This window comes from Xiphophorus hellerii, chromosome 5 (genome assembly GCF_003331165.1).
Source record: "Xiphophorus hellerii strain 12219 chromosome 5, Xiphophorus_hellerii-4.1, whole genome shotgun sequence".
In the NCBI taxonomy this organism is placed as follows: domain Eukaryota; kingdom Metazoa; phylum Chordata; class Actinopteri; order Cyprinodontiformes; family Poeciliidae; genus Xiphophorus; species Xiphophorus hellerii.
In genome coordinates this window covers 7,211,936-7,226,830 of record NC_045676.1, presented here as the reverse complement: position 1 = coordinate 7,226,830, position 14,895 = coordinate 7,211,936, and the positions used below count along the sequence as shown (strand labels likewise).

Here is a 14,895-nt window from a genome sequence, read left to right as displayed (position 1 = left end):
GTCATGTGATTACACCCATGACTGTTTTCGTATTCTGTTTTTAATGTATTTTTCTGTGTGTGAATCCTTTCGTTTGTGCAGAGGTGACTCAGCTTTCCGTGTGTAGAAAGAATGTGTATGAAGGAATGAAAAAGTCCAAATTTTCCTGCGTTTTTGCACTGGAACGCTGATGTGTGTGTGGTCCCCTCTTCCCATCTCAAGTGTAAATGCATTTGGACCCAGGGCGTGTTCACTGACTGACCTACATTTCCTAAGCTTTTTGCCTCCGGCTTCGAGAGACTTTGTCATCATTTTGTTATCTCATCCGTCCAATCACATCTCCTGATCTCACTTGTCCAATTGCAGCGCTTTAGTAGTGAAGGACTCCTTTACTCCACTGGAACTAGTGCTGGGGAAAAAACAGCTCGTCACTTTTTAGAAATTGTCAGCCAAATAGCACTGGGCTACTTAGCTTCGACATTCAGAGCATAATGATACCCCAAAACTCCACTTGTAGCATCTGACATGAAAGAAGAAGAATAGTAAATCTGTGGATCTGGGAAGTAGGAAAAAATTGGAGGCCTTAGAAAAGTCTTTGAAGTTTCAGATTGCTTTTTATCAAAGCTAGCTTTGTTTTTAAAATGAATCTTGCATGAGCAGGTCTGGGGGAAATCTGCCATAAATACATGGATGGATTTGACCACATTATGCAGCATATGGAGGGAAGGAACAAACATTGGGCGTGTGTGTGTTTTCTTTTGATTCTGACTGAAATCAGTCCATAAGTCTGCATAAAAATCTTTTGATTTGTCATCTTTAAAGAAACATTATTTCCAGAAATGTCGAAAAAAGACAGAAAGCGGTGTCATGGTAACCTGTAAGTGGCGCCGTAATACTGGCATGAAAACTAACCAAAAACAGAAAAAAGATTCAATGCTTGTGGCTAAAGCACAATGTTTTCTGTCAGAGTTATTACTAGATTTTATCACTCTGGAACATGTTTATCAAAAATATAATCATTGGGCTTCTAAATTTGTTTCTATATCAACATTAAGCCAAAAATAAGTACTTTTTTTGCATATGTCATTCCTTTAAATGGAAATCAAGATGCTTTCTTGCTTTTATATTTTCCTTTATTCTTAAGCAAAGCAAAAAGATTTTCTTATGATGTTTAAGAACACTCTTATAGGTACGCCTGGCTAGTACAACGGAGTACTATCTTTTACCATTTGTCGCAAATATAGTGGCAAACATTGAACATGGGAACCATTGCTTTTAGTGTTTGTGTGGGTAATTGGGTCGTGTCGTGGCATGGTGGATTCCTACATATTGAGCCTATAGAGCTGGAACATATGGCTGAAAAATATACTGCTCAAAAAAATAAAGGGAACACTTCAAGTGTTAAACACCTGTTTAAGTGTTCCCTTTATTTTTTTTGAGCAGTGTATATCACGATAAGTGTTTCATATGGGTCAATATCAATAATTATTAATTAGTTTTTGTTTTAGATATCTGAAATACTGCTAATGGTTACGTGGCCTTTCCTGTTTTATCCACAGTTTTCAGACTGTGGTTTGTTTTGTTTTATCATTTTTAAGCAGTTATGAGGGACAGTGGTGAAAGATGAAACTGCACCTGTGGAGGTTACTCAGCAGGTTGTTGCTTGGTAACCAAAGAGTGAGTGAGTTGCTAGGTAACCAAAGAGTGAGTAAGTGAGTTGCTGTCACACGATTTGCTCCGGTAGCACGATCTCGACAAAGTGTAACATGTTTATTTATATGAATTAAAATACTAGCTGTTATAAGAGAACCTATTTTTCTAGACAATGTTTTAATTCTATTAATGAATGATAATTGTCCTAATTTAGCTCAAAGATTATAAATAGAAAATTGTGCATTGGACTCACAGGACTGTTAGCTAGTAGCTACCGTCAATGCACCCTGTGGTGGATTCATCATGGACAAAAAAAATAAAAATTACTTTTACAATAATCACATCTTCTATAAGATTAACTAAAGATGTTATCAAACTGTAGAAGACTATATCTCGTGTGTTCATGGGGAACAATTTATTACTCTCTTTCCTTATGTTTGATTACTGTGCAGATTTTTTTTCCCCAGTTTGGAAAATGTTGTTAAACCGTTTTTAATCTTTATTTCTTGTGATTCTCTTTAAATTGTATACTACTTTAGCGATTACAATGACATGTAAAGAGAATAAAGAAATAAAAATACCTTAATGCCACCAACTTTGCTGTACTGGAAGCCTTTTCTCTGCCTACATCTCCCAGAATGCTTTGCTTTCTGGATTTCAGGTCAGTGTAATTACTGAAAATTCTATCGGACATATTTTCTATTGATATTGATACCATGTATATCACAGTATATATGTTGTTGTGATTTATAGTCCAGCTCTATGCCTGGCCTTCTGGTTTGAGGTGCTTGGTGGGTACCTTCTTCCCACTGCTCGGTGGTTCTGCTGCGGGGGGCTGATGTGGACACCCTGCACCTCTCATTGTGCTTCTCTGTCTTAATGACTGGGGGTCCCTGGTGTTTGTCTCCCTGTTGCCCCCAGAAGCTAATGCTAGCAGCCCCTTGATACTCTGGGAGTTGATTGCGGCTAGGTCTGTAGCACCTTTACAATTCCAGGTGTCAAAATAACACCAAGTCCACACAGACAGGGACGCGCAGACACACACACACGCATACCCCCCCACACACACCCACACACACACACGTATACATTCAATATAAATAATCTAAAAGGTTGAAGGTCATACAAACACAACTTCATATTTTATTAATGCTTCCTTTCTGTTTTGATGCCAGATGCAACTGTGATTTAATAAAACCAATCAAGCAATCAGGATAACATCTCCAGGGCGGCTTTGCAGAGACCATGCATGCAACCAGCTGGTTCATATGAAATGCCATGACAGGACGTGAAAATACTAAAAAATATAAACTACATTATGTATTTCACTGGGACTTCCCTTTAATAAAATCTAAACTACTCAATGTTTTATGAGGGGTGTAAATTTAAGCAGTTTGTGGCATCATACCTATCTGATTGACAGCTTATGGTAACATATGGGGGAGGAGCAGATCTATAGTGTTTGCTCCATATGAACAAAGAGACGGCACTTTCTATAGAATCGCAGTTTAAATACAAGTAGATGTTTGGTAATTTTCCCTTAACGTTAGCTTATGTCCAGCTGATCATAATTGATCTGATAAGATTTAACAGTTTTTTAAATCAAACTAAAACAGATTACCTTTACAGTGGATTTCCCTTTAACCAGTTGAAACCAATAGAAAAGCAGTCGTTGAGTTTGTGTCAACCTCCCTTTTGCTCGCCATTAGCGCTGCTACTTCAGCAGCTGAGCTTTAAGTGTGTTTGTTGTCATGAACTGTAACAATTTTATAAGTGAAAAATAAATTTTTTATGCAGGCATTGGTTTCTTGGTGGAACGGCCTCAGGCGTTCACCTTTCGCACTCAGAAGCAGCTGCACTTGAACTATGTGTAACTTATCTGTGTGTGTGTGTGTGCCCCGTTAACCTTTCTGTTCCCTGCTTAAAATGCACACACGTTTACGCACACATGTACACAGCCTTTGTCTCCGCTCCTCTTCTGTCTGCCTCCATTTCCATTTAAAGGAGGGAGGATATGGTGGGGGTGGAGAGGAAAGCGGGGGGAGGGCTCAGGTTGAAAATTACAATATGTATTTATATTTCTCTGTATGCTGTTGCCAAGCAACAGTAGACTGAGGGTATTTACAGTTAATAAAAAGTGAGTGACATTAGCTTGGTGTATTAGAGGTACAGCGCTCATTTGCTTTAAGAGCTGGAAGAAAGATAACAACATGTGTGTTTGTGTGTTTCTTCTCGACTGTGTTTGGGTTTTTGTGCTTATTGTGTGTGTGTGTTCACAATAAATGTTCACAGTTTTGTGTGAAAAAAACTTGATTCTGTTTGATTTGTATGTACTTTTTATTTCAATCTGATTTTATTAGTTTAATATGTTTTGTTTGTATTTGATGATTTTGTTTAGATGTTTAGTATGTAGAGAAAAAATCACATCAAGTGCAGTGAAAAAGTGAAGAAGTGTCTGCCTCCTGACAGATTGGTTGTTTTTCCTTCTTGTACTTTTATATTTCAATCTACATTTTTATATCAGAAAACATAAGGAAACACAAAATGCAGATTCTTTAATTTATTAAAGGATAAAAGCAATTTAGTCCTGTGTAGAAAAAAAGTGATAATTCTTCTTTTTAAGTCCTGAATTAACTGTAATTAACTCCTTAGTTTAGTTTAATATGACTTGTCTGATTATTGACTCGCCTATGAAATGAAGAAATCAAAACAGAATCAGTTTTCAGTATGAAGTACAGTATGTTACTTGAACTTGAGGAATAGATGAAAAACAAATATGAAACAGTGATGAACCTGGTGAAAAGTGGTTTGCATCCCATTACATCTGCTGTAAAAGCTAAAACATTAATTTAAAAAAGGACACCATACCCCCATCTGTCAGACGTGACGGTTTCGTGCTGCTCTGGAAGATTTGCTGTACGTTACAGACGATGCATTCTGCTCTCTTTTAGTTCCTGGCTATAATGTCTGGCCAAAGTTTTGTTTTGAATTGGCCTAATTTAAGTCCAGACTACTTTTAATTGGGACTGTCTGATGTGGTTCCCCACGCTGTGATGTAAACGACTCATTTCCACTGATTGCAATATTCTGATCGCAGTAGGGGTGGACGATATTCCGCCCCAAAACATTATATCGTGATATATTTTTTAAATACCATGATAAGAATATGGCAGACGATATTCTGCATTTTCTGCTTTTTCCTTCTTTCTTTTTTTGTTTTGGTGGCGGGGGAGATTTTTTATTCTTTTACTTTATAAAGTCACCACATTAAAAAATATTCATATATAAAGTCACACAATATGTTTAATACAAAATAGATAAATAATTGGGTAACAAAAAACAGCCTGAAATAAGATACCAAATGGAAATAAAAATACTTAAGTACACAAATTAAACAAACTGTTGTGGTTTGATTAGCACTAATTTTACAAGACGTTAAAAAGTGTTTCCCCCTCACGTTTTTTTTAAAAACACAAACATTATGTGCAAATCTAAGAATCTTAATTAATAATCTTGAAAGAAAATCTTCCTGTTAAAAATGCGGAACAACAAAATATTTCACTTTAAAAACCTGCTAACAGTAAATGATGGATGACGTTTGACGGGTTGGTTTGCATCTCTTTTTCCTTCTAATAAATTAATCATATTCATTTTGTTACTGCATTTTGTATTTACTCAGGTATTTTTTTCACTTCACCTTATTTGTTGTTTTGATAAATAATCTACGAGCAGACATTGACGTCTCATCTCCTCTTTCTGTCACAGGCTTTGAAAGCATCTTAGAGGGCTTGTTTGGGCCGGGACTAGTCAAGGACATCACTTTTTTTCAAGGTAAACGCGCACTAAACACCAACAGGCAAAAACACAACATGCTTTTACAAATCATATATTCAATTTCAAGAACATAAAAGGTTTGATAGTTAAATCACATCAATGAAAACCTGTATCTTTAAACTCTTTTAGGAACATTAATTTATTTCATTATGAATATTTTACCATTGAGATATTTACATTTACTGGAAAAAGTTTTTTGTTTGTTTTGTTTCATTTTTAAAGGAAAATTGTAATCAGCCCATCATCAAAGTATTGCAAAATGCATGATCAGAAATAATCTCTAATTTTACCCACTAGGCTAGAAGTAGCACCCGTTTTCTGAAGTAAAGTTTCCACAGATAAAGCCTTGCTTTTTACTTTGCCCTTTTTTTGTGCTTTTTTGGGGATTTTGCATGCATATAAAGTCCATTAGTGATGGGGGAAGCTTCAGTATGTGTTATTTAGTCAGCCAAAACCTCCAAACCAAGCGTCTTCCTGCCCTGAGTGCTGGTGCAAATCAAATTCATATTTGATTTGCACCACTAAGCACCCAGCTTCCTCTCTCTGAATTTCTGTCTCTCCCAGAAACAAGGTCAACATGGCGGCCCACAGTCATGTGACCCCTCCCCCACCAACTTAAGGCATTTTTAGAATATTTTGGGCACGTCATTTTCACTCATGCATTACACTTCCACACATGCCCAAACTCTAGTAAAGCTGACACATTCTCAGTCACAGCTCAGACGTACATTTTTCACACCACCATGCGCACACACTAGCATAAAAGCTACATATGGAAACCAAACTAGGAGACGCTGACTTCAACAAAATGAATACATGCATACTGACTCTGTCTGGTATTCTTTTTTTAATGAACACAGAACTACATTCCCAGGTCCGTCCAGATCTGAGCTGTTTAATGACCTGCGGAGAAGCCCATCACCTCAAACAAAGCGCTCCACGTTCACAAAAAACAAGTAGCTGCAACGCCAAGCTGATTAGGTGCATTCACACCAGCTGACTATTGACCAGGACCGCACGAGTGTGAAGCCTCCTGTAAACACCGTCAATATTTTCTTTAGGGTGGCAAACTTGCGGCGCGCGAGCATGAATACAGGGACAATGGTGAGAGTGAGGGGTCAAGCTAGCAGTGGGGCTGTAGCTAATTGGTGCCTTCCCAGGGATATTGTAAGTGGCACAACTGCAGGGTTCTAGCTGAGCTCACCTGTGACCTTTTCATCACCGCCACTGACAGAGCTGAAAGACAGAACAAAGAGGAAGCGGCGGGTAAATTATCTGAATGTTTCACAGAGAGCCGAGAGAAACTGACTGGAAAAAACAGACATGTCTGCTGTATATTAGAACATGTTTTAAATTACACACGATTAAACTTAAACACACTGGCTGTGTGTTAGATTGCACTGTGCTTCACAGTTGTTGAAACTTTATGAATATTGTGATAATAAAGTCCCATCCAGGTGAAAAATAAAGATACACCGATCCAATATTGATATCTGTATCGGCCCCGATATTGAAAAAAATTCTAGACTTGGTGTCTGTGATCCATAAAGGGAGATCTATTTAGTCTAATTCTAAGCTTTGTTCTCTGAGCGACATTATACTTTATTTATTTTACATTATATTCAGTATCCCTAATTGCTCTTTTTCAATCAATTGAATGAAGGTTTGTTGCTATTTATTTGGTAGTCAACCTATTGTTTTAATCAGTTTCAGTTTTTTATTATTTATTTTATATTGGCTGTTTTATTCCTAACAAATTAAAAGTTGTTTTTACATGTTTGTTGGAGCTTGTGAAGCGATTGGTGTTTTTAAGTTTGCTGTACTGGCACAGTTATCAAATACATTTGTAATTCATTACAAATACTGTATGTCTGTGTTTTAAAAAGAAACATTTTAGGCCAATTCAGCAATGTTTTTCTAGATCAGATCGGTATCAGCCGATACTAAACCTTAGATGTCAGTATCGGAAGTGAGCAAGTGAATCTGCATCCTTATTGAGAAGTTTGCTATTGGCAGGAAAAAAACGGAAACGTCTCGCCCTCTGGTGGTTTAATGGTGCAGTGCAATAAACTCAGATCATTTTACTGAATACAAATTCATCATTTTAAATTTGATGGGCAATCATTTTGTAGTTTACCTACAAAGAAAGAGGAAGTTTTCTTTCCTTAGTATCAACTCCCACAACAAAAAGTATGGAAAAGCCAGACCTGCTTTGCATTGGAGAGAAAAAAAAACAAAAAAACATTAGATTTTTAAAAATTTTATACCAGTCAGACATTAGCAACAGCTGATATATCAATGAAGTTTCCCATTTGCAATTCAGAAAACCAGTGTGTTTTTCCTAATGGTTGTTCCCAGTGACCAGAAGGTCAATGAAGGAACATGTATATGAATTGTTATCTATTCCTGTGTTTTTCACTTATTTAATAAGATACAAACTATTAGGACTGCAGACAAATAGTTTACTGTTGCATCTCAAGGCAGCCATATTGGATTTTACATGTTGGTGAAGAACCTCTGACTTTCCAGGTTCAGGGTTTTTATAAAAAAATTTCTGACTTTGGGCTTGCCGTGGTGGCGTAGTGGTTAGCGCGACCCATATCTGGAGGCCTTGAGTCCTCGACGTGGCCGTCGCGGGTTCGACTCCCGGACCCGACGATATTTGCCGCATGTCTTCCCAGTTTCCTGTCAGCCTACTGTCATATAAGGGATACTCGAGCCCACAAAAAACACCCCCTGGAGGGGTAAAAAAATAAATAAATTTTCTGACTTTTGTGTAGAAGTCAGAAACATCATAGTATCCTACCTTTTTTAAAGGAAGTGAAGGTTTGTAATGTAGGAGCGGGTAGATTAGTATATCATCTCTTCCTGGTGTTCTTGAAGGTGAAAGAGGCTCTGTAGAAAGTAAAATAGGACAGTAGTGTAGCATTTTCAGCCTGCTGTTAATTTCTTCTTCAGCTCCTAATCATTTGAACCGTATTCCCTCATGATCGACGCATTCTTCAAAGACGGCAGGCGGTCATTGTTCTTTGCAGCATGAAAATCAATTAGCAGAATTTTTTACGTTTCCATGGGCTGTGTAATCCACCGCCGTCATGTGATGGAGCCAGAGTCACACTCATGTGATAGGTTCCACTTCACAACAAGTGTTTTATGCCATCCGGCAGCCTGGTGACACATTTTCATCATATCATCAGCTTGTTTTTTAGGCGCTGGAAAGGGTGACTGCTTAGAGAAATGAACTCTTGATCCAACACGTACTCGATGCTCACAGGATGTAGTGACTGAGTATTGATTTCTCTCATGTGTTACTCAGTTTTTTTTCTGTTTTTGTCTCTGTAGAGCTGAGTAAGCTCCTCGTTTTGTCCTCCTGTCACACTGCTTTTCTTCACTCGTCAGTCCTGCTTTCTTCACATGTCTTCACATGTTTTGTTACTAAACAGAGCATTTTTGGCTCCGTTGTTGCGTGTTTGCAACATGTCATGCGTTAGCGGTCTAGTATTAGAAGGTGCTAGGTTAGTGAAATGCATCATAAATTCGAGAAATGAAGACTGTAGGTTATCCTGCAATAGTCAGCCCCGCCCACTCCTCACTACTCCCCAGGGCTGCCTACTGACCAGTTCTCCGTCTAACAGGTCCGGAAAATCTCTGAGTCCTGGGTATTACCCTAAGAGTACTCTATAAGAGATAATCTATTTAAACTGGTAGCGAAAGTGACTCGTCTAGCTCTAACTACCTCCAATCCAGAAGTTATGACCCTTTACAGTTAAGAAACAATCAGCTGAGTAGCCCTCGCAGCTGCATAATTCCAATAACCACTTCTGTTAACGGTAGCCCACTTTCTAAATCATAACTTGCACTTGGAACCGGCTAGATTATGTTTAGTGACTTAGAGGTAAGTCCCAGGGTCATTATTTACTCTCACCGAAGGAAATTATGAAGCCTCCTATTTACTGGAATCATGTACATTAGTTTTACCTTAATTAAAAGAACTGGACAAAGATTATATGACTCTATTAATTCCAATGTCCACCAACCTCGTTAGAATTTTATAGTATAAATTTATTGAGCAAGCTTAAGCAGGGATATGCGACATACAAATCAATAATCAATCGTATATAATTCAAAAACAGTGTAATAAAATTTACATGTACAATCCTACTACCCTGTCTTCTTTCCCTAAGAGATAAGTCGCACGTTCTGAAATGGAATTTCAAGGAGCAGATTCAACTCATACCCAGACGATGGTGGATCTTTTGGCAACAGGAATTTCTAGCATTCTTGGTTGAGGTCTTTGCCTTGTGTGGAAGAATCCTCCTTAGAAAGGAGACAAAGCAGAACGGGTCCAAATCCTTTTGCAAAACTCAGTTCTTCATCCCTGAGGGACCTTTGTCCTTCCTCCAAGTCTTGTTGCAGAGGTTGAAAGTGCTGGGTTGAGACGAGACCAACGGCCGAATGAAGAACCAGAGATGGGGCGATGGGACCCAGTCCTTTTCGTAGCGGTGTGAAGTCCGAGCTTCCCCGTGGTTCTGAAGTGCGGTCCGTAGCTGCTTCTGCAAGTTGTCTCTCCTTCTGCGCCGCCGGACTGGGAACAGCTGGTTCCTCTTTTCAGCCCCTTTTTATGCCTCTCCTCACCATGTGTGTGTATGGGAAGGTTTGGCCTACGTGACTTCCTTCACGGCCGCTGTGTCTCATGAAAAAGTCCCCCCCCATTTCTCAACCCGCTTGCTGACCACAGTGGAATTTCCCGTCCTTCTCCTTTCTTCCTGTGCGCCTTGGCCATCTGTTCAGAACTGCTTGCGGCATTTCCTGTTTTCAGGGCTGTACTGCACATTCGTCTTCGCTATATTCTATAACTCACTTTATCTATTAAAACTCAGTAAACACATTCAACTTGTTGTTAAATTGATTTCAGATGATTATAACTTCATATTCATTGACAATAAATCACATCTTTTCCTTGTTGTTAATCATTAACATAATCATTACATATTTAAATCATTACAGATCATTAATCAGAGATGCTTTGCAGAAAGTTATTGAGTGATTACTTATATTCATGTTATTCAGACTTAGTCAACTTAATTAACTTTTAATCAAACTACAGGATTACTTTATTTCCTCCAAGCCATTATGCATCTTTTTCTGCGTGTGCCTGGAAAGATCTCATACCCTTATGCCAGTTTTCTTGACACCCCCTCCATGAGATCGGACGGTGCTGCGCAGAAAACACAGAGTCCAAAGTCAAAAGAGATCAAGTCCATCACCACAAGTGGCAGTGAGGATGTCCCGCTCATAGCAGGTAACCGGAGACGATGAAGGTGTCCAGGAATCCACAACCTCATACTCCGACAGATTGGATGGCGGAGAAAGCCAGTGTTCTGCACCCAAATCATTGTCAAGGGTAGTTTCACCTGAGACGGAAAGGGTGGAACGCTCCAGCGGAGGCTGCAGAGGCGAAGGCAAGTCCATGCCAAAGTCTGGCAGCGCGGACGGGTTGTTGCAGTAGCCTTCCAATTCTGCCAGCAGATCCTGGAAATCCATATCACTTGGTGATGGAGATGAAGGGGAAAGGATGTCCTCAGTCTGGCATGCTTGGGGAGATGAACTGAGGTTCTCAGTTTGGGTACCTCTGTCGTTAGTCGCACTGCTGGTTTGGCATCCGACGTCGATAAACAAATCTGGAGACCCGGGACGTGTAGGCGGAAGGTAGTCGCCCACCGCCACAAGTCGGCCGTCCAACAGATGTAAAGTTGGGAGGCATTGCCGAGTAATTTGGTGTTCCCATAACTTGTGAATCACGGGCAGCCGTAGTCCCGTATACAACGGAGATGTTGGGAAGTCGTCGTCGTCTAGGCCAAACGCAGAGGTCCACACGATTTTGTGCACCCGTTCCAGGGATCTAGAGGTGGAATCCGCTATGTAGGGCAAATCCTCCAGCCCTGTGGCGCAGAGGATTGCCGTTACATTGGTAAAATTGGCGTTCACGCATTTGTGACACCAGCGGGAAGACGATGCAACCCAAATGAATCCATAAGATTCCGCAGTTATTCCACACCCCACACAGCAGGTCGATGCCTGAGGAGAAACAGTAACCCAGGTAACTTCATGATTAGTGGTTATTGATTAACTACATGTACTTACAACGACGAAAATGCAAAAGCGAAAGCTGAGAGAGTAGGCTGGTTTAAGCCCGTGAGCCGGCGTATTTTGCGAGCCAAGGTGAATTAATCACAGGAGCCGGGATGTCATGATCCGGAGCGGGTTCACCTCGATCATAGACATGAGCTGAATCATGGAATATTGCCGCGTAGGTCATCAGCCATACAACAATGGCTAGATCCGAGGTCTCACGGAGCCAGTAGAGGACCACCAGGATCCCCCAAACCGTTGCCCAAAGAGCCAGAATTATCCACTTTTGCATCCAAATTCGCCGTCCCCGACCCTTGATAGACAAGGCCTGGCGCGCTAAATAGATGAGGATAGATACTGCGAATAGCCCTTCTAGAATAGCTGTGAGGATCTTAAATGGGGCGGCTCGGGTAGCTTGTGTGCCCCCAATGACCAATTCCAGTGTCAGGGCTATGGTGTCGGTGATGAGCCATAGACAAACCACAACGCCCCTGCGCCAATTAATGCGGGTACGGCCCATCAAGTAACAAGCAAAAAGGGATGAAGCCAACCCCCATTTGTGGAGAACGACGGGACGGAGGATCAGCTTGGCATATCCTTGTAGCGCGACAAAGATCCTCATAGGGTGTTCCTTAGGCCAAGGACCGGTGTGGCAGAAGACTACCCAGGCCAGGGTAATCCCTAAATGCTCAAGGGTACTCACTTGAATTGGTGCAAAAAGTGAGTTAGGATTCGACGAGTTGGTTGAAGAGTTAGTCGAAGAGTTGGTGTTGGTGTCCATGATGTCCGATGATGGTTGCTCTGGATCAGGTCCTCTCGGCAGCTGCGGTGAAGGTTGAATGGCTCGCAGGCGCACGGCAGCTCTCTCTTATGCAGAAGTAGGCTCCTCCTTCGGGGGGAGGGGCTGGTAGTTCCTCTTTTTACAACGACACAATGCTTTTAGCCACGCCTCCAGGACGATTTTACCGATGATCAATGCTACAGCGACGCCCAGGAGGCCCAAGAGGTATGGCCACAGCAGACTCAAAGCACTCATCAACCATTGTTCAACAATGTTGAGTCCCTCTTCCACCACATGAGCAACTTCTTCCGCAACCTCAGAAATGGCGGCCACCAATGTTGCCCCCATAGTCTCGTACCAGTAACAATCATGTTGCTCAGGGCCTTCGCCACATTTTTGCCAGTTCTCTGTAGTGTTTGAGCAGGTGAGATTGGAATACAAAAGGTTAGGTCCTACCCAGTCAAATCCTGAATCTATGTGGCCATCACACAGACTTTTACGGAAAGCATGTCCTTCTGCGATGGCTATAAGGGGATTTGGGATGAACGGAACGGGAAGGCCAAGGATGTTCTTGCGCTTTTGGAGATGATATCCTAGAATCGCATCGGTGCACGTCCCTCCGCTCACTATTGCCCTTCTCCATGTTCCATTGAATTTTCGCCAAGTGACTTCGGAAGAGTGAGTGTCATACTCATCTGCATAGTGGTCTTTGCAGTAGCTTTCCCAGCCTCGAAGCTGTTGGCAGGGTCTTCTGGCTAAACCTATTACACATTCAAGGACATGTCTTGTGTTGTTTTTACAAGTCATGCGCCAGGGTCTCGGGCTGACGTAACTGTCAGGTCTCCAAAAAATCCCAGGCCAAATCATGCGTTCCTTAGAATAGACTGTAGCAATGTACTGGTACTTAACCCAATAGTTTGTTGATTCTGTAAGGCATGGTGTTACCCAGGCTTCAAACTCATGTTGTTGGAGGCCCCACCACTCGTAGTCCCACTTTCGATAGTAATCCTCGTACCAAGCTCGTAGGGCCCATTTAGCCGTAGGAGCTTTATCAGGATCAGGGCAGTTATACCTCCAGGTAGAGTGCAAAGCGTTGCCGACCTGCCAGAGGTCGCACCGTGGCGATGAGAGGGTTTTCTTCCAGCAGGTGTCATTTAGGCTCTCAAAAATTCTTTTTGCGACACACTTGTCTATTTTTGCAAAGTCCGTTTTAGGAGCGCTCAGAAGATCATCAGGAGTTGGAAGGAGTTGTGTACGCAAATTGGCAATGTGTAGCTCATCTAACCCAGTAAGAGAGCGCACTGTCCCCTCTGGGAAATCTCCCATAAAGAACGTTTGGTCTTTGGCTATGTATGTCCATGGGAATGTGTTGTTCAGCCAGGTTTCAATTTCTGTACGGAGTGGGCGTGTAGAGTGCCACAAATCAGCCCAGTATTCTTCTATGGCTGAAACCATATAGTTCTGTCCCGCACATCTCACAAACTTGTTCCAGAGGCAAGGATTTAACCAACTAAAGTGGTGTCTATAACAGTGCTGTTGGTCGGCTTGATATATAAACCGTCTAGGTCCTTGTCTGATCAGAAAAGCCGTCATGTTAGTCAAAGTATCAGGTGTAGGCGGCGTCATTGTGTTAACTGGAACAGTACGTCGGGATGCATTTCGAAAGGTCCAGTTCCCTGGCGGTGCTGTTGGGATGGTGTCATCCACCCTGCAGTTCAGGTGATAATCTCCCCAAAACTCCTCTCGGGGAAGCCAGGCTCGACAGCCTGAGGACCTGTGTGGGGCTGGGTATACTACCTCTGTATCCCAGTACCCTTGATTTGGCAACAGTAGCAGCGACCTACAGGCCATGTTGCAATGCCATTCTGGCATACCTCGGTCCGGGTGAATCCAGTTGCATCTGACGGTCCGTCGCTCTTTGTTTTGCAGAACCCGTATCCAGCAGAGCACTCCGGTGTCGAGGAAGTCATAGTTGTAGATCTCCCAGGTGCGATTCAGAAGGTCGTCCAGAGTGGAGTCGTTCAATCCGAAAGCTCGGCGTTCCACGTACTTTTTACCGTTGTCTTTGGCGAACAGTCCGGTTCGATTCTGGACAGAAGTTTCGTTGTCCCATGGTACAAAAATAGCCGTGGTGTTTGTGTTCCAACAATTGAAGTTAGCGTACTTGGAATGTCCGTAGGTGACTCTTGTATGCGTAAGATACCACGGTCCAACTCCGATGAAGTAGAAGATAGTAGCAAGAACAGCAGCAGCAAACAGCAGGGCAAGGAGCGTTGGCAGCCCTTTCAGGCATAGGGATTTTCCGGTTATCGTAGTCGTCTTCCGTAGCAAAGGTTTGTTAGAGGTTTCCGAGTCGTCGTCAGTGTCAGTAGAGCTGTCTGATTCCGATGTAACATCCAGCAACTCCGGGTCTGTAGGCCGGCGCTTCATGCCGATAGCATCCATCTTGGCCAGAGTAGTGCTTCTCTGGGGTCTGATGTATCAGGCTTTGCACAGACTTTCCTCAAAGCCTTGAG

General features: G+C 41.8%; 1 protein-coding gene across 2 annotated transcripts in view; it reads left to right on the top strand.

Annotated features, from left to right (window-relative positions):
- The window catches only part of lcor (ligand dependent nuclear receptor corepressor), a 208,563-nt gene that overhangs the window by 64,603 nt on the left and 129,065 nt on the right, over positions 1-14,895 (top strand). For both annotated transcript variants that reach the window (XM_032563380.1, XM_032563381.1), the window contains exon 2: positions 5,398-5,463. In XM_032563380.1, the coding sequence (XP_032419271.1) occupies positions 5,398-5,463 (66 nt within the window). The remainder of the gene's footprint in view (positions 1-5,397; positions 5,464-14,895) is intronic.